General features: G+C 43.6%; 1 protein-coding gene across 1 annotated transcript in view; it reads left to right on the top strand.

Annotated features, from left to right (window-relative positions):
* The window catches only part of LOC310871896 (NACHT, LRR and PYD domains-containing protein 12-like), a gene marked incomplete at its 5' end in the record, with an annotated part of 48,863 nt that extends 21,551 nt beyond the window's left edge, over positions 1 to 27,312 (top strand). The window contains 13 exons of the mRNA XM_083783533.1: positions 1,124 to 2,957; positions 4,108 to 4,272; positions 5,026 to 5,190; positions 5,944 to 6,108; positions 15,891 to 16,067; positions 16,554 to 16,799; positions 18,470 to 18,634; positions 19,387 to 19,551; positions 20,016 to 20,261; positions 22,026 to 22,202; positions 23,202 to 23,330; positions 24,540 to 24,589; positions 26,617 to 27,312. Coding sequence (XP_083639659.1) covers positions 1,124 to 2,957; positions 4,108 to 4,272; positions 5,026 to 5,190; positions 5,944 to 6,108; positions 15,891 to 16,067; positions 16,554 to 16,799; positions 18,470 to 18,634; positions 19,387 to 19,551; positions 20,016 to 20,261; positions 22,026 to 22,202; positions 23,202 to 23,330; positions 24,540 to 24,589; positions 26,617 to 27,164 — 4,232 coding nt within the window. The 3' untranslated portion in view covers positions 27,165 to 27,312. The remainder of the gene's footprint in view (positions 1 to 1,123; positions 2,958 to 4,107; positions 4,273 to 5,025; positions 5,191 to 5,943; positions 6,109 to 15,890; positions 16,068 to 16,553; positions 16,800 to 18,469; positions 18,635 to 19,386; positions 19,552 to 20,015; positions 20,262 to 22,025; positions 22,203 to 23,201; positions 23,331 to 24,539; positions 24,590 to 26,616) is intronic.
* Between the last annotated feature and the right edge of the window lie 346 nt (positions 27,313 to 27,658).

Genomic DNA, 27,658 nt, shown 5'->3' with positions numbered 1-27,658 from the left:
TTTGTATGACCTTATCACCAAGGCTAGCAAAGGTTTTCTTGGCTGAAGCATAAATGCCTTAAATTAAGCACATAACATGGAATATTTCTCATTCACACACATTCTATGGGAAATTATTATAATTAATTAACCTATAGTGCATTTTTCCATATCGTTATTATCATTTGGCTATATGAAACAGAAATGAGACACACCCCTTACCTTCTGCATGGGCATGTTCAACCTAATGGCCAATAAGGATATTTAACACAGAGGTGCCCATGTGCCCACTCTTCTGCATGGGCAATGGGCATGTTCAACCTAATGGCCAATAAGGATATATTTAACACTGAGGTGCCCATGTGCCCACTCTTCTGCATGGGCAATGGGCATGTTCAACCTAATGGCCAATAAGGATATTTAACACAGAGGTGCCCATGTGCCCACTCTTCTGCATGGGCAATGGGCATGTTCAACCTAATGGCCAATAAGGACATTTAACACTGAGGTGCCCACGTGCCCACTCTTCCTGCACCCTTTTGCAATGTGAAATGCCACCAAATTCATAATCCTTGCCCACTTTGCTCGTCTTTTTTTTATATGGAATGAACATGTGTGTGTGTGTGTGTGTGTGTGTGTGTGCGTGCGTGCGTGCGTGCGTGCGTGCGTGCGTGCGTGTGTGTGTGTGTGTGTGCGTGCGTGTGTGCGTGCGTGCGTGTCTCTGACACTGCAGTCAAACCACACCTGGACTCACCACACCCAGTCAAACAACACCTGGACTGAAGACACCCTGTCAAACAACACCTGGACTGAAGACACCCAGTCAAAACACAGGTGGACAAAGTAAGAATGTGCACTCATTGAAAATCCATGCTAATAAATTGAAATCATAGACTAAATGTTCAAATAATTATTGTCTGTATCAATTATATCCAAGTGCATATAATGAAGCTAAACAACTATCAACTCAACAGCTGGACTAAAAAAACTGATCTTGTGTTGTTACTTTTGCCTGTTTTTCTGAACAAATAATTGCATAGTTTCTGGAGGTATTTAATGTATAATGAATGTGTGCTGTATACAGTTATAGTTAAGTTATAAATTAACCTCAATGTTTAAAACATAAATGTTCTTCTCATTTCAGATGTCAGTATTTTGAACGATTATAAGGACAGTCTGAACAGTTTTGATGAAGCGAAAGACGACATGACGGAGGTGACGGAGGTTCCAGACTCTTCGTCTGGAACCTCCGTCACCGGCACCTACTCAGAGCTCTACATCTCAGTGGGAGAGAGTGAAGGGGTTAATCACCAACATGAGGTGATACAGCTTGAAACAGCTTCCAACATGAAGACCTTCCATGAACCAATCAACTGCTGTAAAATCTTTAAGATCCTCCTCCCTGGCAGAAAGACACCCATCACAAGTGTTCTGACCGAAGGCATCGCTGGCATTGGAAAAACATTCTCTGTGTGCAAGTTTCTTCTGGACTGGGCAAGAGGTTTGGAGAATCAAGATATAGATCTCGTGGTTCCCTTTTCATTCCGGGAGCTGAACTTGGTCAGAGATAAGCAGTACAGCCTTCTCAACCTGATCCATGATTTTCACCCAACATTAAAGAAGGTCACAGCAGAGCAGCTCGCTGCCTGGAAAGTTTGCTTCATCTTTGATGGCCTCGATGAAAGCAGGTTTCCATTGCACTTCGACAAAAATGAAATCATCCCTGATGTCACAGTGACATCATCTGTGGATTCTCTGTTGACAAACGTCATCAAGAGGAATCTGCTCCCCTCAGCCCTCTTCTGGATAACCACCAGACCAGCAGCAGCCAATCAGATCCCTCGTGCATGTGTTGACATGGTGACAGAAGTGCGAGGGTTCACAGACCCCCAGAAGGAGAAGTACTTCAGAAAGAGATTCAGTGAAGAGAAGCTGGGCGACAGAATTCTCTCACACTTGAAGACATCGAGGAGCCTCCACATCATGTGTTACATCCCACTCTTCTGTTGGATCATTGCTACCGTTCTGCTGGACATGTTGAGGACACACACCACCATTGGACAGCTGCCCAAGACCCTGACTGAGATGTGCTGCCACTTCCTGTTGGTTCTGACAAACAGGAAGAAGCAGAAGTATGATGAGACTCATGTCAAAAAGAAAGCAAAAGAAAAGGGGACTCAACAGCAGCTCACAGAGACTGACAGGAAAGTTCTTCTGAACCTGGGCATGCTGGCATTTGGACATCTGAAGAAAAGAAGCATCATGTTCTACCAAGAAGACCTGGAAGAGTGTGGTCTTGATGTGAAAGACGCCTCGCTGTACTCAGGAGTGTGCACGCAGATCTTCAAGAGAGAGGATGTGCTGTTTCAGAAAAAGGTCTACAGCTTTGTTCATCTGAGCATCCAGGAGTTTATGGCTGCAGTCTACCTGTTCCACTGTTTCACACAGAAGAACATGAAGGTACTGAAGACATTCCTGGAAGATGAAAAGTACAGAGGTAAGAGCTCCCTCTCCGACTTCCTGAAAGCTGCTATGGAAAAATCCCTGAAGAGTAAAAATGGCCACCTGGACCTACTTGTTCGGTTCCTTCATGGCCTCTCACTGGAGTCCAACCAAAGTCTGTTAGGAGGCCTGCTGGGTCAGACAAGACAAGGAGGTCAGAAAAAGAAGCAGATCCAGAAAGCCATCCAGAACCTGAAGGAGATGTTAACTCGTGGTGATGCCTCTCCTGACAGATGTATCAACATGTTCCACTGTCTGATGGAGATGAACGACCAATCATTACATCAGGAGATCCAACAGTTCCTGAAGTCAGAGAACAGAACAGAGAAACTGTCTGAGTCTCAGTGTTCAGCTCTGGCCGTCATGCTGCAGATGTCAGAGGAGGTTCTGGAAGAGTTGGACCTGGACAAATACAACACATCAGAGGAGGGGCGAAGGAGACTGATCCCAGCTGTGAGGAACTGCAGAAAGGCTCGGTTAGTAGTCGAGTGAATAGAAACATCCTAGAGTCAATCTGCCATTACAGTTAACACTTTAGTTAACTAAAACATCTCCTATCTACTTATCCAGAGATATATACACAACTTGACAACACAGAATGACTGTACAGAGGAAGATAGACATTTTGATACGGTTCTTTTAATTACTCCGTTAAAGGAGCATAAGTTAACAGTTGTTGCTTGTGAAAAGGATCAATATTAATAATATAAGACACTTCTTATATCTGTGCATATGTTTAATGCAACGTTTGGAGCTGCTCATTTCCTTTTCTTGGGTTAACAAAAAAGAAAAGAAAAAAGTACCACATTGGATAATTCTTTCATAATTCTTATACAAGCTCACAATGCTGCGACCTGTTGTGAGCTTGTAGATCGACTATTTTCAGCAAAAATCAGTCATTATGACGGCATCAAGGACCGCCACAATACATTTTAGTCGACTAAATCAACTGTAGATTTAGTTGACTAAAATCTTATGACATTTAGTCGACTAAAACTAGACTAAACACTAAAACATTCCAGGTGACTAAAATGTGACTAAAACTAAATGAAAGCTATTCAAGAGACTATGACTAAAACTAAAATCAAAATGTGCTGCCAAAACAACACTGGACTATGTTATAATATTGTATGTTATGAAATGTTATAATATTGTATGTTATGAAATGTTATAATAGTGTAGGTTATGAAATGTTATAATAGTGTAGGTTATGAAATGGTATAATATTGTAGGTTATGAAATGTTATAATATTGTAGGTTATGCAATATTATAATATTGGGGTAAATTCAAACTAACAGTAAAGCCTACAGCTGTGGCCCAGCTTGAGGAGACAGGGAGCAGAAATAGAGACTGAATGCTCGTCTCCAGCAGCTTGTTTGTAAAGCTTTTACACCGTTTAGGCAGTAAATATGCAATGTTGTTGTTCAGTCTTCATTTCACTCCTTCAACTGCTGGTTGAAGTCTTTGATATCAAAATGTCTATCTTCCTCTGTACAGTCATTCTGTGTTGTCAAGTGGTGTATACATTTCTGGATAAGTAGATAGGAGATGTTTTAGTTAACTTCAATGACGGTGAACTAGCTATCATTTGTTTTTATAATCTCTTGTTTAATCTGCATTCACAGACTTGTTGGCTGTAAACTCAGAAAGACAGACGTTAAAGTTGTGGCTTCAGCTCTCAGCTCTAATCATTCCCATTTGAGAGAATTGGACCTCAGTGAAAACGACCTGCAGGACTCAGGACTCTGTGCTTCACTGAAGAGCCCACACTGTAGACTGGAAGTTCTAAAGTAAGATGCATTTACCACATTAATTTTACTCACTTCTGTTTATTATGCACTGTATTATGTGAATATAATATGATTGCTGTGGTGAGAATATTAATAAGCTTGATATCATGCAGGTAACCCAAGTTTATGGGCCTGAGTATATGTTAAAATTACCCAAATAGGTTTGAAAGTGTAATAATCCTTTAAGGCAAATGTATAAGCTTCTGAGCTACTTCGTCAGCTGATGTACAAACTCACAACGCGTCGAGGACGCAACGCTTGTGAGCTTGTAGATTGTCTATTTTATACGTGCGACCCGTTGTAGCTACACCACAGTTATCAAGCTTTACCGAGGTACGCAACAGATCAACACATAATCAATATCCTGCATCTACCTACTGTACCAATCAAATATCATTATATTAGTCTAGGCCTGTGGTTCCAAACTGAGGGTCTGGACCCCCAAGGGGGTCCCCAGATGATTAGCTTAATGTGCAACTAGTGTGGTTTCTCACTCAACAGTAAACACACCAATTTACAGTTTAAGTGTATACAGACTAGTATCTGCACATTTCTAAAGGTACAATTTAATGACTTTTAAAACATTTTTAAAACCAATTTGGTAAATTGACGAATATTAAGGTATCTGTGCAGCCAAGTCAAACTAAATGAAATGCCTACAATTGTTGCTTGTCATGGTATTGGGTCCTCAGTTCAAATAATTGTTTAGGTCTAATTGGTTTTGATAATCTCTTATTTAATGTGCATTCACAGACTTGCTGGTTGTAAACTCAGAAAGACAGACGTTGAAGATGTGTCTTCAGCTCTCAGCTCTAATCCTTCCCATTTGAGAGAATTGGACCTCAGTGAAAACGACCTGCAAGACTCAGGACTCTGTGCTTCACTGAAGAGCCCACACTGTAGACTGGAAGTTCTAAAGTAAGATGCATTTACCACATTAATTTTAATCACTTCTGTTTATTATGCACTGTATTATGTGAATATAATATGATTGCTGTGGTGAGAATATTAATAAGCTTGATATCATGCAGGTAACCCAAGTTTATGGGCCTGAGTAGATGTTAAAATTACCCAAATAGGTTTGAAAGTGTAATAATCCTTTAAGGCAAATGTATAAGCTTCTGAGCTACTTCGTCAGCTGATGTACAAACTCACAACGCGTCGAGGACACAACGCTTGTGAGCTTGTAGATTGTCTATTTTATACGTGCGACCCGTTGTAGCTACACCACAGTTATCAAGCTTTACCGAGGTACGCAACAGATCAACACATAATCAATATCCTGCATCTACCTACTGTACCAATCAAATATCATTATATTAGTCTAGGCCTGTGGTTCCAAACTGAGGGTCTGGACCCCCAAGGGGGTCCCCAGATGATTAGCTTAATGTGCAACTAGTGTGGTTTCTCACTCAACAGTAAACACACCAATTTACAGTTTAAGTGTATACAGACTAGTATCTGCACATTTCTATAGGTACAATTTAATGACTTTTAAAACATTTTTAAAACCAATTTGGTAAATTGACGAATATTAAGGTATCTGTGCAGCCAAGTCAAACTAAATGAAATGCCTACAATTGTTGCTTGTCATGGTATTGGGTCCTCAGTTCAAATAATTGTTTAGGTCTAATTGGTTTTGATAATCTCTTATTTAATGTGCATTCACAGACTTGCTGGCTGTACACTCAGAAAGACAGACGTTGAAGATGTGTCTTCAGCTCTCAGCTCTAATCCTTCCCATTTGAGAGAATTGGACCTCAGTGAAAACGACCTGCAAGACTCAGGACTCTGTGCTTCACTGAAGAGCCCACACTGTAGACTGGAAGTTCTAAAGTAAGATACATTTACCACATTTATTTTGATCACTTCTGTTTTATTATGTACTGTATTATGTGAATATAATATGAATGCTGTAGTGAGAATGTATTAATAAGCTCTATAAAAGTGTAATATCCCTTTAAGGCAAATGTATACGCTACTTCGACATACTGTAGAACGTGGTTGCGCACCGAAAATAGCTGATCTACAAGCTCACTGTCTCCAAATGTCTTAATGCTCAGGGTGGGATCTATGTTGGTTCTCTGCTCTACATGTAAAGTGTCTTGAGACAACTTGTTGTAAGTCGACACTTTAATAAAATGGAACTGAATTGAATCACAGCGTGGCGAGGACACAGCACTTGTGAGCTTGCAGATCGGCTATTTTCAACGTTCAACCCCTTGTAGCTGCGCCACAGTTATCGAGCTTTACCGTGGTAGGCATTAATACGTATTCAATAGTCTGTATCTACCTACTGTACTAATCTATTATCACTCTATTAGTCTAGGTCTGTGGTTCCCAAACTGTCTGATGGAGATGAACGACCACTCACTACATCAGAAGATCCAACAGTTCCTGAAGTCAGAGAACAGAACAGAGAAACTGTCTGAGACCCAGTGTTCAGCTTTGGCCGTCATGCTGCAGATGTCAGAGGAGGTTCTGGAAGAGTTGGACCTGGACAAATACAACACATCAGAGGAGGGGCGAAGGAGACTGATCCCAGCTGTGAGGAACTGCAGAAAGGCTCGGTTAGTAGTCAAGTGAATAGAAACATCCTAGAGTCAATCTGCCATTACAGTTAACACTATAATTATAAATGAAGGTTGGCATAAAAGTTGTCTGCATTTCAAATAGTGATTAGTGGTATTGTGTGGTATTATGGGTATTGTGTGTATTGTCTGCATTGTTCTGCATTGTTCCATGCCCCTTTTAACACCATAAAAGACAGCCAAAATACCCAACGTTAAACCCGCTTCACTGTGGTGAAAGCACTCAGTAGAACAAGTTGAAAGGTGTCACTCACAGATCTATAAGCATACAATGCTTTGCATCGCAACACATTGACAGCTTGTAGGTCTGGTTAATTATCAAAGAGAGTCCTTCGATGCGATGTAATATAAAAAAACAGCCAAAGCTTTTGAAAGTGGTACAAAGTTGACCTACACTCTAGAGGGGAAGGCCATGGAGTCCCTTAATCTGTAGGGTCCATCCTCCAGGGACCATGTGTGTGATATGATCTGTAGGGTCCATCCTCCAGGGACCATGTGTTGTGGCGCTCCGCGCCTGTAACCCCTCTCCTACGCACATGCACACGCACGCACGCACGTCACGCAGACTTTGACACTCCTACGTCACGTGCCCGCGGGGCTACGAGAATGCATGAATGGAACGGGAGCGAGTTTGAGGAAGTGACACTGACAGCTGTCATCTCGACAAACGGTTCATAGTTTGTAGCCAGCCGTGGGACTGCCCAACACCACGCCATCCTAACCGTGAGAGTAGTGGTTTCCCCGTCGGAGCGTGGCTGCTCGTCCGACGCCCGGCTCTCGCTGGCGTCGCTGACAACACCGTGTCGGTATGGATTAACGTTGATCACCCCGGATCGTAGATGCGGACACGCTAACCGCGTCATCTTTCAGTAAGGGATTTACACAGCGCTCTGAACATGACTGTCTGACGTGCGGACTGACGTTGTTTTGTTTTGTTATTTTATTTGTTTGGGGGGAACACTCAACTCACAAACTGTGGATACTGGTGCTGCGTGCCTGAACGTTATTTGTACATCATATCGTTTGTCACGTGACGTGACGTGGGAACATTGAACAGTTATTATTGGATTTGGTTTGGGGTCACTGTTGATTGAATATACAATACACTGCTCACGTAAATGAAGTCCTCTGTGTGTGCGTGTTTCCTTTGTGATTCTGTATGGTATTGTTGTGTGTCTACTGTTTGTTTCAGGGGTTGATATATTTGTTTGTCTATCCCTTGTACGGTGGTTGGGGCTGTTATTATTTTACCTATTTTTGTCAGACTGGGTCTCTGACTGGCACCCCGACGCGAGCTCGCCCCAACAAACCGCTACATAAAAAGTGGCACCCCAGTCTCATAGCACTGGAAAATCAAACAAACAAAAACGTGTGCACACAAAATAAAATACCAATGAACCCACAATCCCTGGCTTGGTCTAAAAGGAAAACACACTGGAGGACAACGCAGTTTATTCAACAAACAAACAAAGAAACGACCAAACAAAAACAAAAAACAGAGCACTGGGAAACAAACCATCATCATTTCAACTAAAATCATTTTCATCAACTAAATCACCATTTCAACTAAAAACCAGGAGACAATGTCAAACAAAATGGAGGAAATGGTGCAAAGAATGCTTATTTCTCTGGATGACATGGGAACATCAGCAGGGGAAGCGGATGAGTCTGGTGATGAACAGGCAGCTCCCCCTGGTGGCAGTGAAGGAGATGGATTGAGCCATTCACCTGGAGAGCAGGCTTTATCTCCTGGAGAACAGACCCCAGTCTCCGTCACGGACCGGGCTGTTTTAGATATGGATCTGGTTGTGGAGGAACCCGTCGCTGCCCCAATGCAGCCACTACACCAATATGATCAGTTCAAAAACAGCTTCAATACTCTGGAAAAAGGTCAAAATAAAATCAGGGACGCACTGTATAACATAAAAATGGAGCAACACGCTGCTGTGCAGAAAATGAATGAGACCTTGTCTGCTCTAAAAGAGAATTTAACTGAGAGACAGGAACAAGGGGAGCAAAAAATGAAAGATCACATTAAACAGCATGCAGAATATCTCAGGACACAGTTGGTGGACACCATCAAGTGGAGGCTTCACCAGTACCAGGTGGAAGTGCTCAAGGATGTCCACAGAGTCATGACTCCAATGGCCGAGACAGTCACTCACCTGCAACAGGACATAACAACATGTCATGGTTTATTGAGCAGTGTGGCTGAGGAGGTTACCAACATTAAACAACACACCCTCCAAACTTCACAGGCCTCTATACCACCACCAGCAGGACAAAGCACCGCTATTCCATTGCTGCTTCCTTCTGTCGCCCTACCTTCATCAGGGCCCAAGGTCGATGCTCGACTGCAGTCCACCATGCACGCTGCTCATGGTGGAGAGCCATTCCCAGCGCACATGGGCTCTCCTATCCAGGGGGCCCTGGGGGGAAGAGTGATGAAGAGCCCAATCCGATTACAATTCCCTTGTTTTGGTAGGATGGAAGATGACACTGATCCTCTCACCTACCTGGAACAGTGTCGTGATTATCTGGCCTTGAACCCACTTTCTGATGAAGAGTTGCTGGCCACCCTGCGCAACGTCCTGTTCGGCACAGCCCGAGACTGGTGGGACGTGGTCAGGCGGGAGACCTCTACATGGAGGGAGTTTGAACAGGGTTTCCTGTCAGCATTTCTCTCAGAGGACTATATGGATGAGCTGGAAGAACGGATCAGGACAAGAGTGCAGGGAGATGGGGAAAGCATCAGAGACTTTGCTTACATGTTCAGAGCGCTCTGCCGGCGGTGGAACCCAGATATTACGGAGGGAAAAGTCATCCAGCTCATATTGAAAAGCATTCACCCGGCACTGGCGAGTCAGCTGAGAAGCAGCGGGGTCAAGACTGTGGATGCTCTGGTGAGGCTGGGACAGCAACTGGAGAAGGACAAGGAGAAGCAGCTACACCAGGAGGCCACCAGGAAACACGTCCCAGCAACAAACAAGCCGCAAACTGCAGTAACTACACCCACCACCGCCCCACAAACATCGTCCTCGGCTGCTCAAACATACTGCTGGCGATGTAAGGGATCACATTCACCCCACAATTGCCCAAACTTTGTGTCCAATAAAGGGAAAAATCCAAAGTCCACGGACCAACCGCCATCTTCATCTGGGCCATCCACCAGCAGCAACCCCATAATGCATGCGGTGACACATCAACGGCCACCACAGCAAGTTTTCCCCTTCAACTCCAGACCTTTCCCTCGTCAGCTGGCTGTCCCCATAACCCTTGGTGCTGTGAGGGTCAGGGCTATGGTGGATTCTGGATCTTCCTACACACTTCTCAGTGAAGAGCTATGGGGGGCCATTAAAAAGAAGGACGTGGAATTACAACCCTGGGAGGGAAAGCCCCTGTATCTGGCAGATGGAGGAGAAAGATGGCCATTGGGATGGCAGGATGTGGTGGTAGACCTACATAACCATACCTGCACACTTCCGGTGGTAGTACTTTCAGCACAAAGCCTGGCCTTCCCTGCAGTTCTTGGTCTGGACTATCTAAGCCTAAGTGGCCTACAGATCGATGTTGGCCAGAATTCCTACTGGTTCAGGAACAAGAGGGAGGAAAAACTCTACAGTTTTGAAAAGGAGACAGAGATCCTCACGGTATCGGAGAAGAAGGACGTGCTGTCTTTTTACACAGCCATTGATCCACGCCGGACCACACAGGTCACTCCCCCCTCCCGGGACGCAGAGCTGTGGGAGAAGGCAGTGGAGGAAGCGGAATTGGATGGGAATGACAAAAAGCAGTTGTTCGAGCTCCTACAGAGCAATGCTGATGTGTGCACCTCTGCACTGGGCCAAACAAATGTGCTCAAACACAAAATCTTCCTTACACAGGAGATGCCAATCAAACAGAAGTCGTACCGGGTCTCCCCGGCAAAAATGAAGGTGATGAAGGAGCTAGTCGAGGAGATGCTAGCAGCCGACATCATTGAACCCTCCTCTTCGGCTTGGGCGTCTCCGGTGGTCCTCATCCCTAAAAAAGATGGGAAAATCAGGTTTTGTGTGAATTACATCAAGCTCAACGCAGTGTCACAAACCGATGCTTACCCTCTCCCCACCATACAGGAGATCTTGGACTCACTGGCCGGCTCGGTGGTGTTCTCCACCATCGATCTTCAAAGTGGCTACTGGCAGTGCCTCATGGACGAGTGCAGCAAGGACAAAACCGCCTTCACCTGTCCCTTTGGCCTGTATGAGTTTAAAGTGATGCCCTTCGGTCTCAAAAATGCACCAGCAACATTTCAGAGATTGATGGAACTCACCTTAGGAGAGCTGAAAGGCAATATTTGCTTTGTATACCTGGATGACATAATTGTCTACTCACCATCTTGGGAACAGCACTTCTGCGACCTGCAGCGGGTGTTTCAAAAGCTCAGGGAGGCGAGATTGACCGTCAGCATGAAGAAATGCAACTTCTTCCAAACGTCCCTCAAATTTCTGGGTCACTGGGTCTCGGCGGCAGGAATTCAGGTGGACCCCGACAAGACCAAGGCGGTGGACGAGTTCCCTGTGCCAACTAACATCAAGGGTGTTCAGCGGTTCCTGGGTATGTCGGGCTGGTACCATCGCTACGTCCCAAACTTCTCTCAGGTAGCAGAACCCCTGAACGCCTTGAAACGCAAAGGCGTTAAGTTCAAGTGGACCCCTCAGTGCCAAGGGGCTTTCGACCACTTACGAGAGTGTCTGGTCTCCCCACCCATCCTAGGCCATCCCAACTTTGACCTCCCTTTTGTCGTCTATACCGATGCCAGCGACGTCGGCCTTGGAGCGGTGCTGGCTCAAAAAACTGGGCTTGGCACAGAAGAGGTCCTGGCATACGGCAGCAGGAGTCTGAACAAGGCAGAACGCAATTATTCGGCCACGGAAAAGGAGTGCTTGGCGGTGGTGTGGGCTCTGGAAAGGTGGCGTTACTACCTGGACGGAAGGGTCTTCACGGTGGTCACAGACCATGCAGCATTGCTGTGGGTGCTCAAGAGCCAGAGACCCAATGCACGGCTCACTCGGTGGGCTCTCCGGTTGCAGGAGTTCACATTCACCGTGGAATACAGGAAAGGAAAGTACAACATCGTTCCTGATGCCTTATCCAGAGCTCCATACGATTTCACCCCAACCACCAGCTTGCCACCTGCCTGTGCCACCCTGCTGTCAGTCAAGGCGGAGGGGGGAAAGGAGTTGCCCATCTCGGATGAGCAAATTTGGAGAGCGCAACAGGAGGATGCAGACTGCCAGCGGCTGTATCAGGCTGTGATGGATGAAGGAGAAATCACTTTATCAGAGACCACAAAGTACACCATATTGGAAGACAAAGTGTACCGAGTGTTACAACTTCCACATAAAACCATTTATCAAGTCTTCATTCCTGAGAGTCTCCGCTCGCAGCTGTTTCAGCTGATCCACGAGGACCCATTGGCTGGACACCTGGGCAGGTACAAGACCTACAAGAGGTTGCTAGGCCTGGTCTACTGGCCACGAATGAGCCTGGATGTTAAAGCATATGTACAGAACTGTCAAGTGTGTCAACGCTACAAACCTGAGAGCCGCAAGGTCGCTGGGAAGCTACAGCAGACGGTCGTGAACCACCCCTGGGAGATGCTGGGTGTGGACTTGATGGGTCCCTTTCCTAGGAGTTCCAAAGGAAACGTCTACCTGTTGGTATTTGTGGATTACTACACCCGTTGGGTCGAATTATTTCCCCTTCGCAAAGCCACAGCAGAGACGGTCTCCCGAACCCTCATTCAGGAAATCTTCACCAGATGGGGGGTCCCCAACTACATTTTGTCTGACCAGGGATGCCAGTTTGTCTCCTCCTTGTTCAAAGCCACCTGTGACAAATGGAGCCTGAAACATAAGAAAACCTCCGCCTACCACCCCCAAACCAACATGACAGAGAGAGTGAACCGGACCTTGAAACAAATGATCGCCTCCTATGTAGGGGAGAATCACAAGCTCTGGGACAAACACCTGCCCGAATTCCGGTTTGCTCTCAACTCGGCAGTCCACGAATCCACCGGAGTCACCCCAGCGGAACTGAACCTCGGGCGAACCCTCCGCGGGCCTGCCGATGTCCTGCTCCAACCCAGAGGGGCGACACCTGACTCTTCAGCCTACAAAACAATAACCAAACTTCAGGATCTCACCACATTTGCACAGGAAAACCTCACAAAAAGTAGAACCAGACAAAAAAGGAATTATGACAAAACTCACAGAGACCAGCAGTTTCAGGAAAGAGACCGGGTATGGCTTCGATCCCATCCACTATCCAAGGCAGAGAAAGCCTTTGCGGCCAAGTTGGCTCCCAAGTGGCTAGGGCCATACCGCGTTGTGGCTCAGGTGGGCCCGGTCAACTTTGACGTTGTCCTGGAGGACAGTGGGGAAAATAGGAAGGTGGTGCATGTGGCACGCTTGAAGCCCTGTTACCCCACTGCTCAGGAAGTGGATAAGCTGGAGAGAGAGAAGGTCATGGCCATATTCAATGAGGAGAGTGACGACGAGGACTTTTTGGGCTTCCCTACTTCGTCCACCAAACTGTCCTCTGCGCTAGTGTCCACTGCTCAGGAAGTGGATAAGCTGGAAAGAGAGAAGGTCATGGCCATGTTCAACGAGGAGAGTGACGACGAGGACTTTTTGGGCTTCCCCACTAGCCCAACGGCCTCCTCCACAAAACTTGCCTCTGCGCTAGTTCCTACTGCCCAAGAGTGGGATATGTTGGAGAGAAGACGGCTCCGGGAGATCTTTGAAGAGGAAACAGACGAGGAATCGTTCCCCGGCTTCCCGTCTAGTCCACATGCCTCGGAGAAAGCCTTTTCACCAGCTGAATGTTCGGACAGGGAGGCAGAGGACGGCAGAGGAGGAAATCAAGCTCAAACCCTTTGCAGCTTTTCTTCAAGGGGGGGGAAGTGTGGCGCTCCGCGCCTGTAACCCCTCTCCTACGCACATGCACACGCACGCACGCACGTCACGCAGACTTTGACACTCCTACGTCACGTGCCCGCGGGGCTACGAGAATGCATGAATGGAACGGGAGCGAGTTTGAGGAAGTGACACTGACAGCTGTCATCTCGACAAACGGTTCATAGTTTGTAGCCAGCCGTGGGACTGCCCAACACCACGCCATCCTAACCGTGAGAGTAGTGGTTTCCCCGTCGGAGCGTGGCTGCTCGTCCGACGCCCGGCTCTCGCTGGCGTCGCTGACAACACCGTGTCGGTATGGATTAACGTTGATCACCCCGGATCGTAGATGCGGACACGCTAACCGCGTCATCTTTCAGTAAGGGATTTACACAGCGCTCTGAACATGACTGTCTGACGTGCGGACTGACGTTGTTTTGTTTTGTTATTTTATTTGTTTGGGGGGAACACTCAACTCACAAACTGTGGATACTGGTGCTGCGTGCCTGAACGTTATTTGTACATCATATCGTTTGTCACGTGACGTGACGTGGGAACATTGAACAGTTATTATTGGATTTGGTTTGGGGTCACTGTTGATTGAATATACAATACACTGCTCACGTAAATGAAGTCCTCTGTGTGTGCGTGTTTCCTTTGTGATTCTGTATGGTATTGTTGTGTGTCTACTGTTTGTTTCAGGGGTTGATATATTTGTTTGTCTATCCCTTGTACGGTGGTTGGGGCTGTTATTATTTTACCTATTTTTGTCAGACTGGGTCTCTGACTGGCACCCCGACGCGAGCTCGCCCCAACAAACCGCTACAGTGTGTGATATGATCTGTAGGGTCCATCCTCCAGGGACCATGTGTGTGATATGATCTGTAGGGTCCATCCTCCAGGGACCATGTGTGTGATATGATCTGTAGGGTCCATCCTCCAGGGACCATGTGTGTGTCATCATCTGTCTAGCATGAAGGTGCACAACACACATCCTGGCAATAATTTAAAGATAATGTTGTCCTAAGTGTAGTAGCTGGTGAATGCAATTATCAATGCTGTATAATGGCTGAATATCCATGGACAAGTTATAAGCAACATAGTTTGTCTAAGCTCCAGATTCAATAATGATATTTGAACTGCCACGGTTCTTTTAATTACTCCGTTAAAGGAGCATAAGTTAACAGTTGTTGCTTGTGAAAAGGATCAACATTAATAATATAAGACACTTCTTATATCTGTGCATATGTTTGATGCAACGTTTGGAGCTGCTCATTTCCTTTTCTTTGGTTAGCAAAAGAGAAAAGAAAAAAGTACCACATTAGATAATTCTTTCATAATTCTTATACAAGCTCACAATGCTGCGATTGGCTATTTTCAGCAAAAATCTGTCATTATGACGGCATCAAGGCCCGCCACAATACATTTTAGTCAAATAAATCAACTGTAGATTTAGTCGACTAAAACTTATGACATTTAGTCGACTAAAACTAGACTAAACACTAAAACATTCCAGGTGACTAAAATGTGACTAAAACTAAATGAAAGCTATTCAAGAGACTGACTAAAACTAAAATAAAAATGTGCTGCCAAAAACAACACTGGACTTATAACATTGTGTAGGTTATGAAATGTTATAATATTGTAGGTTATTAAATGTTATAATATTGTAGGTTATGAAATGTTATAATGTTGTAGGTTTTGAAATGTTATAATATTGTAGGTTATGATGCATGTTATAATATTGTAGGTTATGAAATATTATAATATATTGGGGTCAATTCAAACTAACAGTAAAGCCTACAGCTGTGGCCCAGCCTGAGGAGACAGGGAACAGAAATAGAGACTGGATGCTGGTCTCCAGCAGCTTGTTTGTAAAGCTTTTACAACGTTTAGGCAGTAAATATCCAATGTTGTTGTTCAGTCTTCATTTCACTCCTTCAACTGCTGGTTGAAGTCTTTGATATCAAAATGTGTTGTCAAGTGGTGTCTATATCTCTGGATAACTAGATAGGAGATGTTTTAGTTCAATGACAGTGAATTAGGTATCATTTGTTTTTATAATCTCTTATTTAATCTGCATTCACAGACTTGTTGGCTGTAAACTCAGAAAGACAGACGTTGAAGATGTGTCTTCAGCTCTCAGCTCTAATCCTTCCCATTTGAGAGAATTGGACCTCAGTGAAAACGACCTGCAGGACTCAGGACTAGTGGAGCTGCTCTGTGCTTCACTGAAGAGCCCACACTGTAGACTGGAAGTTCTAAAGTAAGATACATTTACCACATTCATTTTAATCACTTCTGTTTTACTATGTACTGTATTATGTGAATATAATATGAATGCTGTGGTGAGAATGTATTAATAAGCTTGATATTGAACGTGTAATATCCCTTTAAGGCAAATGTATAGGCTACTTCGACATACAACGTGGTTTCGCACAGAAAATAGCTGATCTACAAGTTCACTGTCTCCAAATGTCTTAATGCTCAGGGTGGGATCTATGTTGGTTCTCTGCTCTACATGTAAAGTGTCTTGAGACAACTTGTTGTGAGTCGACACTTTAATAAAATGGAACTGCATTGAATCACAACGCGTCGAGGACACAACACTTGTGAGCTTGCAGATCGGCTATTTTCGATGTTCAACCTCTTGTAGCTACGCCACAGTTATCGAGCTTTACCGTGGTACGCATTAATACGTAATCAATAGTATGCATCTACCTACTGTACTAATCTATTATCACTCTATTAGTCTAGGTCTGTGGTTCCCAAACTGTCTGATGGAGATGAACGACCACTCACTACATCAGAAGATCCAACAGTTCCTGAAGTCAGAGAACAGAACAGAGAAACTGTCTGAGACCCAGTGTTCAGCTCTGGCCGTCATGCTGCAGATTTCAGAGGAGGTTCTGGAAGAGTTGGACCTGGACAAATACAACACATCAGAGGAGGGGCGAAGGAGACTGATCCCAGCTGTGAGGAACTGCAGAAAGGCTCGGTTAGTAGTCAAGTGAATAGAAACATCCTAGAGTCAATCTGCCATTACAGTTAACACTATAATTATAAATGAAGGTTGGCATAAAAGTTGCATTTCAAATAGTGATTAGTGGTATTGTGTGGTATTATGGGTATTGTGTGTAATGTCTGCATTGTTCTGCATTGTTCCACACCCCTTTTAACACCATAAAAGACAGCCAACGTTAAATACGATTCACTGTGGTGAAAGCACTCAGTAGAACAAGTTGAAAGTTGTCACTCACAGATCTATAAGCATACAATGCTTTGCATCGCAACACATTGACAGCTTGTAGGTCTGGTTAATTATCAAAGAGAGTCCCTCGATGCGATCTAATATACAAAAACAGCCAAAGCTTTTGAAAGTGGTACAAAGTTGACCTAGAGGGAAAGGCCATGGAGTCACTTAATCTGTAGGGTCCATCCTCCAGGGACCATGTGTGTGATATGATCTGTAGGGTCCATCCTCCAGGGACCATGTGTGTGGCATCATCTGTCTAGCATGAAGGTGCACAACACACATCCTGGCAATACTTTAAAGATAATGTTGTCCTAAGTGTAGTAGCTGGCGAATGTAATTATCAATGCTGAATAATGGCTGAATATCCATGGACAACTTAAGTTATAAGCAACATAGTTTGTCTAAGCTCCAGATTCAATAATGATATTTGAACTGCCACGGTTATTTTAATTACTCCGTTAAAGGAGCATAAGTTAACAGTTGTTGCTTGTGAAAAGGATCAATATTAATAATATAAGACACTTCTTATATCTGTGCATATGTTTGCTGCAACGTTTGGAGCTGCTCATTTCCTTTTCTTTGGTTAGCAAAAAAGAAAAGAAAAAAGTACCACATTGGATAATTCTTTCATAATTCTTATACAAGCTCACAATGCTGCGATTGGCTATTTTCAGCAAAAATCTGTCATTATGACGGCATCAAGGCCCGCCACAATACATTTTAGTCAAATAAATCAACTGTAGATTTAGTCGACTAAAACTTATGACATTTAGTCGACTAAAACTAGACTAAACACTAAAACATTCCAGGTGACTAAAATGTGACTAAAACTAAATGAAAGCTATTCAAGAGACTATGACTAAAACTAAAATCAAAATGTGCTGCCAATAACAACACTGGACTTATAACATTGTGTAGGTTATGAAATGTTATAATATTGTAGGTTATTAAATGTTATAATATTGTAGGTTATTAAATGTTATAATATTGTAGGTTTTGAAATGTTATAATATTGTAGGTTTTGAAATGTTATAATATTGTAGGTTCTGATGCATGTTATAATATTGTAGATTATGAAATATTATAATATTGGGGTCAATTCAAACTAACAGTAAAGCCTACAGCTGTGGCCCAGCCTGAGGAGACAGGGGACAGAAATAGAGACTGAATGCTGGTCTCCAGCAGCTTGTTTGTAAAGCTTTTACAACGTTTAGGCAGTAAATATCCAATGTTGTTGTTCAGTCTTCATTTCACTCCTTCAACTGCTGGTTGAAGTCTTTGATATCAAAATGTGTTGTCAAGTGGTGTCTATATCTCTGGATAACTAGATAGGAGATGTTTTAGTTAACTTCAATGACAGTGAATTAGGTATCATTTGTTTTTATAATCTCTTATTTAATCTGCATTTACAGACTTGTTGGCTGTAAACTCAGAAAGACAGACGTTGAAGTTGTGGCTTCAGCTCTCAGCTCTAATCCTTCCCATTTAAGAGAATTGGACCTTAGTGAAAACGACCTGCAGGACTCAGGACTCTGTGCTTCACTGAAGAGCCCACACTGTAGACTGGAAGTTCTAAAGTAAGATACATGTACCACATTTATTTTGATCACTTCTGTTTTATTATGTACTGTAATTATGTGAATATAATATGATCGCTGTGGTGAGAATATTAATAAGCTTGATTTCAGGTAACCCAAGCTTATGGGCCTGAGTTGATGTTAAAATTACCCAAATAGGTTTGAAAGTGTAATAATCCTTTAAGGCAAATGTATAAGCTTCTGGGCTACTTCGTCATACAACTGGATTACACACCATAAACAGCTGATGTACAAACTCACAACGCGTCGAGGACGCAACGCTTATGAGCTTGTAGATTGTCTATTTTATACGTTCGACCCGTTGTAGCTACGCCACAGTTATCAAGTTTTACCGAGGTACGCAACAGATCAACACATAATCAATATCCTGCATCTACCTACTGTACCAATCAAATATCTTTATATTAGTCTAGGCCTGTGGTTCCCAAACTGAGGGTCTGGACCCCCAAGGGGGTCACCAGATGATTAGCTTAACTAGTGTGGTTTCTCACTCAACAGTAACAGTTTAAGTATATACAGACTAGTATCTGCACATTTCTAAAGGTACAATTTAATGACTTTAAAAACATTTTTAAAACCAATTTGGTAAATTGGCGAATATTACGGTAGACGCAAACACAACATGTATCTGTGCAGCCGAGTCAAACTAAATTAAATGCCTACAATTCTTGCTTGTCAGGGTATTGGGTATAATTTGTTTTGATAATCTCTTATTTAATCTGCATTCACAGATTTGCTGGCTGTAAACTCAGAAAGACAGACGTTGAAGATGTGTCTTCAGCCCTCAGCTCTAATCCTTCCCATTTGAGAGAATTGGACCTCAGTGAAAACGACCTGCAGGACTCAGGACTCTGTGCTTCACTGAAGAGCCCACACTGTAGACTGGAAGTTCTAAAGTAAGATACATTTACCACATTCATTTTGATCACTTCTGTTTTATTATGTACTGTATTATGTGAATATAATATGAATGCTGTGGTGAGAATGTATTAATACGCTTGATATTGATCCTGTAATATCCCTTTAAGGCAAATGTATAGGCTACTTCGACATACAACGTGGTTGCGCACCGAAAATAGCTGATCTACAAGCTCACTGTCTCCAAATGTCTTAATGCTCAGGGTGGGATCTATGTTTCTTCTTCTTCTCACTTGTTGTGAGTCGACACTTTAATAAAATTGAACTGAATTGAATCACAGCGCGACGAGGACACAACACTTGTGAGCTTGCAGATCGGCTATTTTCGACGTTCAACCCCTTGTAGCTGCGCCACAGTTATTGAGCTTTACCGTGGTACGCATTAATACGTATTCAATAGTCTGCATCTACCTACTGTACTAATCTATTATCACTCTATTAGTCTAGGTCTGTGGTTCCCAAACTGTCTGATGGAGATGAACGACCACTCACTACATCAGAAGATCCAACAGTTCCTGAAGTCAGAGAACAGAACAGAGAAACTGTCTGAGACCCAGTGTTCAGCTCTGGCCGTCATGCTGCAGATGTCAGAGGAGGTTCTGGAAGAGTTGGACCTGGACAAATACAACACATCAGAGGAGGGGCGAAGGAGACTGATCCCAGCTGTGAGGAACTGCAGAAAGGCTCGGTTAGTAGTCAAGTGAATAGAAACATCCTAGAGTCAATCTGCCATTACAGTTAACACTATAATTATAAATGAAGGTTGGCATAAAAGTTGTCTGCATTTCAAATAGTGATTAGTGGTATTGTGTGGTATTATGGGTATTGTGTGTATTGTCTGCATTGTTCTGCATTGTTCCATGCCCCTTTTAACACCATAAAAGACAGCCAAAACACCCAACGTTAAACCCGCTTCACTGTGGTGAAAGCACTCAGTAGAACAAGTTGAAAGGTGTCACTCACAGATCTATAAGCATACAATGCTTTGCATCGCAACACATTGACAGCTTGTAGGTCTGGTTAATTATCAAAGAGAGTCCTTCGATGCGATGTAATATAAAAAAACAGCCAAAGCTTTTGAAAGTGGTACAAAGTTGACCTACACTATAGAGGGAAAGGCCATGGAGTCCCTTAATCTGTACGGTCCATCCTCCAGGGACCATGTGTGTGATATGATCTGTAGGGTCCATCCTCCAGGGACCATGTGTGTGATATGATCTGTAGGGTCCATCCTCCAGGGACCATGTGTGTGATATGATCTGTAGGGTCCATCCTCCAGGGACCATGTGTGTGTCATCATCTGTCTAGCATGAAGGTGCACAACACACATCCTGGCAATAATTTAAAGATAATGTTGTCCTAAGTGTAGTAGCTGGTGAATGCAATTATCAATGCTGTATAATGGCTGAATATCCATGGACAAGTTATAAGCAACATAGTTTGTCTAAGCTCCAGATTCAATAATGATATTTGAACTGCCACGGTTCTTTTAATTACTCCGTTAAAGGAGCATAAGTTAACAGTTGTTGCTTGTGAAAAGGATCAACATTAATAATATAAGACACTTCTTATATCTGTGCATATGTTTGATGCAACGTTTGGAGCTGCTCATTTCCTTTTCTTGGGTTAACAAAAAAGAAAAGAAAAAAGTACCACATTGGATAATTCTTTCATAATTCTTATACAAGCTCACAATGCTGCGATTGGCTATTTTCAGTAAAAATCTGTCATTATGACGGCATCAAGGCCCACCACAATACATTTTAGTCAACTAAATCAACTGTAGATTTAGTCGACTAAAACTTATGACATTTAGTCGACTAAAACTAGAATAAACACTAAAACATTCCAGGTGACTAAAATGTGACTAAAACTAAATGAAAGCTATTCAAGAGACTATGACTAAAACTAAAATCAAAATGTGCTGCCAAAAACAACACTGGACTTATAACATTTTGTAGGTTATGAAATGTTATAATATTGTAGGTTATTAAATGTTATAATATTGTAGGTTATGAAATGTTATAATATTGTAGGTTTTGAAATGTTATAATATTGTAGGTTATGATGCATGTTATAATATTGTAGGTTATGATGCATGTTATAATATTGTAGGTTATGAAATATTATAATATTGGGGTCAATTCAAACTAACAGTAAACCCTACAGCTGTGGCCCAGCCTGAGGAGACAGGGAACATAAATAGAGACTGGATGCTGGTCTCCAGCAGCTTGTTTGTAAAGCTTTTACAACGTTTAGGCAGTAAATATCCAATGTTGTTGTTCAGTCTTCATTTCACTCCTTCAACTGCTGGTTGAAGTCTTTGATATCAAAATGTGTTGTCAAGTGGTGTCTATATCTCTGGATAACTAGATAGGAGATGTTTTAGTTCAATGACAGTGAATTAGGTATCATTTGTTTTTATAATCTCTTATTTAATCTGCATTCACAGACTTGTTGGCTGTAAACTCAGAAAGACAGACGTTGAAGATGTGTCTTCAGCTCTCAGCTCTAATCCTTCCCATTTGAGAGAATTGGACCTCAGTGAAAACGACCTGCAGGACTCAGGACTAGTGGAGCTGCTCTGTGCTTCACTGAAGAGCCCACACTGTAGACTGGAAGTTCTAAAGTAAGATACATTTACCACATTTATTTTGATCATTTTGAATAATATGAATGCTGTGGTGAGAATGTATTAATAAGCTTGATATTGAACGCTTAATATCCCTTTAAGGCAAATGTATAGGCTACTTCGACATTCTCATTCTCATTTGTGTGTGTTTTTATATCAAGTCCATACAAATAAAAATGTAATTACTTCCTTAAAACTAAAATGTGCTGCGTGATGACTGATGACGTGTAGAGATACACATCAATAAAAGGCCAAAACAAATGAAGCTCACCCATTTGAGTCCCATTCCTGCGCGTCCGTCCAAACACAGCTGCTACTGATTACAGAAATCATCCGTTTTTAATCTCATTCAAGATGACATCCAGACTCGTTTTAAACTAATCATCACGCTAACATAATGTATATGGTCATGTGTACAGGTTAGAGATAACCCCCTAGCTTTGCTGCAGGTCTCTCTGTCACTTGTAAACAAACCAATGTGCATGTGCGTGCACGTGGCCGTGCATGAGACGGACCTACGTCCCCATAGCCTGGAGGGATGCAACGCTCTGATTGGTTCAGAAACTAAGATCCTGCCATCTGAGGCTGAAACTTCAAAATAGAATGCACAAAAAGCTATTTCACTACACCTTTAATTTAATGCCTACAATTCCAAGTGCTTCTAAGGGTGGGGGGTCCCAGTTCAATATATAAGTCTTTTGGGGGCTCCCAGTTCAATATATAAGTATTTTGGGGGGTCCCAGTTCAATATATAAGTCTTTTGGGGGGTCCCAGTTCAATATATAAGTCTTTTGGGGGTCCCAGTTCAAGTATTTTTCAAATATGATTATGTTGGGGGTTCAGGGTTTGTTTTAATGGAACTAAAACATCCAGGTGTGAAGGCACCCTAAGTGGGACAAGAGAGTCCTTGAAGCAGGTTTTCAATCCAGGAATAATGCATATTATAAATGTGTCATTCATTCATTCATTCATGTATGTTTCCATCTGGTATTTCAGACTGGCTCACTGCTTCTTGTCAGAGAGATGCTGTGAAGCTCTGGCCTCAGCTGTAAGATCTAATCCCTCCCTAAGAGAGTTGGACCTGAGCCTCAACGTGGTGAATGATTCAGTCCTGAAGAACTGCAAGTGAGTAGACTTGGGCTGTGTCCATGTTGGACAGTGCAGTGTTTCCCTTTACAGTGTATTCACTCTGACACAACGCCATGCATGCAGAGAGAACAATGCAGTGCCTCAAAGAAACTATAGGATAGCAGGTCAACAATGAACATCTGTCACAATAGGCATTAAATACTTTTTAATGTCAAGGACCCCCAAATTGACACTCATTAGCCCCACGGACCCCTATTTGAAAAGATATTCCAGGGCCTTCATAAGAGAAGATTTTTACGGCAGTGATTCTCAACCCGTTTAATTTCAAGGACCCCCAGTTTGACATACATTAGTCTACGGACCCCCATTTAATGGGATTTCTATCTCTGAGACCCCAATTCATATTGCAAAACCAATGTTATTTTAACCATAAGAGTGTACAAATCGAACCCATAATGGTCCAAATTTGGTTCCAAACTATCATTTAGCTGGGGACCCCCTGGAACTCCCTCAGGTACCCCTGGGGGTCCCCGGACACCACTTTGGGAACCACTGGACTACACAGTAAGCAAGAACAACACATGGTAATACATCAAATATATGGGAATAATCATCATAAGTAAGCTAAGAATCTAACAGTAGAATATCTGTACAATGAAACTATACACTATAGTACATAATATGCTATCTAAATTACATAATTTGGCCAATGAACATGTAAGGTCTACGGGCTAAGATAGTGGAGTGGTTTTATTCTGTGTCTGAGGAGGTGATGAGATCCAAACTGGGCAGCAGTGAGTATGTCTGGATGAGCTGCAGGGCCAAGATAATGACAGGAGAAACACTGTAGTGTCAACTAGTGGAGACGTTGGGTTAGACAGTCAGACATTGATGCATTGTTGTTCTACTTCCTACAGAGTGAAACACTGTAGTGTCAACTAGTGGAGACGTTGTGTTAGACAGTCAGACATTGATGCATTGTTGTTCTACTTCCTACAGAGTGAAACACTGTAGTGTCAACTAGTGGAGACGTTGTGTTAGACAGTCAGACATTGATGCATTGTTGTTCTACTTCCTACAGAGTGAAACACTGTAGTGTCAACTAGTGGAGACGTTGTGTTAGACAGTCAGACATTGATGCATTGTTGTTCTACTTCCTACAGAGTGAAACACTGTAGTGTCAGCTAGTGGAGACGTTGTGTTAGACAGTCAGACATTGATGCATTGTTGTTCTACTTCCTACAGAGTGAAACATGGAAGAGAAGATGGGTTTAATTCTACGCTCATTTCAAAACGTGAGTATCTGTCTGTCTGTGTCAACATCACACGTTAACATTTTATACACGGTTGTATACTTGGTTGATGTTGTCCTGAAAACTCTTGTGCTCTCTACTCTGTGCTCTTGGCCTGGTCCTTAACACCACCAAGATGAGGTCATGTGGTTTGACAGAAACAATGGGCCTCATTCACTAACCTGGTCGTAAATAACATGTATTTCGTCTATATTTGGCATAAGTTCAATTCTGACGTGCGATGCATGAAAGGTGGTGCAGAGCCGTGATGTGTGCGAGGTGTGTCTCGTTTTTGTTAGAAAGTCACAAGTGATCTCCGTGTTGATCATTTGCATTGTTCCACGCTCCATTTGACACCATACGAGACAACTGGAAATAAAAATAACACTTGTGTGAACTGAGCGGTTCAACTATACATTTATTGGTATAGTTACTGCTCTGTACTGTATTGTAGTGTACTGTGCTCTATACTGTACTTTGATTATTTTTGGAGAAATGACAGTTACACCGTGTGGGGGTCCCCGGAACATCCAGACCCCCAGGAACGTGTCCAGGGGGCCGGGGCGGTTCTGGCAAGCCTTTGCGCGTCCGACATGGTTGAGAAATGACAGAGTTACCGTATTGCAGCTTTCCGTGCTCGGACAGAGAGACAGACACGTTCACATAGAAGACAGACACGTAAACATAGAGACAGACACACGTGTACACATAGAGACAGACACGTACACAGAGAGACAGACACGTACACATAGAAGACAGACACGTACACATAGAGACAGACACGTTCACATAGAGACAGACACGTACACATAGAGACAGACACGTACACAGAGAGACAGACACGTTCACATAGAAGACAGACACGTACACATAGAGACAGACACGTTCACATAGAAGACAGACACGTACACATAGAGACAGACACGTACACAGAGAGACAGACACGTACACATAGAGACAGACACGTACACATAGAGACAGACACGTACACAGAGAGACAGACACGTACACAGAGAGACAGACACGTACACATAGAGACAGACACGTACACATAGAGACAGACACGTACACATAGAGACAGACACGTACACATAGAGACAGACACGTACACATAGAGACAGACATGTACACATACAGACATGCACGTACACATATATAGGGACAGAACGAACGAAAATACATCGCATGGATGCAACTGGGACGTATCCTCAGTAATGTATCTCAAGGTCATCGGGGTTTCGGGTCTCACGAACATCCTACCCCTCACTCGGGTGACCCAGCCGGGGTGATCAAGTCCCGACTTACGTCCCAGTAGCTACCCTCGATCTGACCCACTAGGGAAAGACAGGGGCGCACAATCCGTTGGAACCACTCCGGGACTACTATGCCGGGACTGAGAGGTACTATTCTGGCATGTGGAGGGACTGGGCTCTGTGGGTAGACTCCTGTCCGGGCCCCTCCTAGGTCTCACCAGGTCCACTCCTGCTCTCACCAGGAGTACCGCGAGGACCTGTGCGTTGCACCAGACTCCCAGCACCAGACACTTCATTCAGGAGATTCTTGAGCCGCAATGGTTCTGCAGGCTCCACCGCTGGGCAACTGTAGTACTGCAGGCTCTGTACTGTATTGTAGTGGGCTGTGCTCTATGCTGTACTTTGATTAATTTTGGAAAAGGACAGAGTAAGGGCCGATTCATACTCCTATTTTAGAGCCGAATAAAAGTTGGTTCGGCGCTGTAGAGCCTACAATGTGACGTCATTTGAGGTTCGGGGGGGGTGGGTACCATCCTAAAGTCGGCTCTTCGGTGCTACTGAAAATTTCTGACGAGCCGAAATCATTTCGGCACTACAGTGCCGAAACAGCGGTAAAATAGGAGTATGAATCGGCCCTTACCGTGTGGGGGTCCCCGGAACATCCAGACCCCCAGGAACGTGCCCAGGGGGCCGGGACGGTTCTGGCAAGCGAGTGGCCGAGATTGTGTCAGTCAGTGAATGATGTATTTAATGTTTCCTGTGTTGTTTTCTCATCAGATTTCCAGCGTCTCACACTGGACACAAACACAGCACACAGAAACCTCTCTCTGTCTGAGGACAACAGGAAGGTCACATGGAGGTCAGGGGGTCAGGATCCTCCTAATCACCCCGACAGATTTGATTACTTTGATCAGGTTCTGAGTACACAGAGTGTGACTGGACGCTGTTCCTGGGAGGTAGAGTGCAGTGGATGGGTTGGTATAGGAGTAGCTGACGGAACAATCAGCAGGAAAGGAAGTGGTGTTGACTGTAGGCTTGGATGGAAAGACAAGTCCTGGAGTCTGAGGTGTGATGGTGGTGATGGTACCAGTTACTCTGTCAGACACAACGGACAGCGGACTGTCCTCCCTGTCTCTGCCTCTAGAGGCTCCAACAGAGTATCAGTGTATGTGGACCGTCCCGCTGGGACTCTGTCCTTCTACACAGTGTGCTCTGACTCACTGAGACACCTGTACACCTTCCAGACCACTCCCACTCAACGTCTCTATGCTGGGTTCTATCTTTACCCCTCCTCCTCCTCAGTGCGTCTGTGTGAGCAGAGATAGAGGCTCTATGTGAGGGTGACATCATCAGGTCGCCATGGTTACTCAACATGTTTGAGTGAGTGCAGGTTGTCATGGTTACCACCGTCACCACGGGGTACTTTGACACTATAGCCGAGTCTGACATCATGGACTCCATATTTGGGCATGAACTCATGACATCACGGTGACATCATCGTGGTGATGTATATAAGCATAACAGTGACATCACACATTACAGCTCCTGGACGTTGTCATGTCAACACCCCCCATGTATTTGACCTTTGACCCAATGCATTGTAAGCTTGTAGATTTTCAAATACTGTAGCAAAGTAATATATGGTTAATATTTGATCATTTAGCTACTAGGACCCCCTGGAACCCCCTCAAGGACCCCCGGGGGACCCTGGACCACACTTTGAGAACCAGTTAGTGTTGATTTTGTCGACAAAAACTATACTAACACTAAAACATTTCAGATGACTAAAATATGACTAAAACTAAATGAAGCTAAACAG

This window comes from Protomyctophum parallelum (genome assembly GCF_964188405.1).
Source record: "Protomyctophum parallelum genome assembly, chromosome: 1".
Taxonomy (NCBI): domain Eukaryota; kingdom Metazoa; phylum Chordata; class Actinopteri; order Myctophiformes; family Myctophidae; genus Protomyctophum; species Protomyctophum parallelum.
This window is presented reverse-complemented; position numbering and strand designations above follow the sequence as displayed.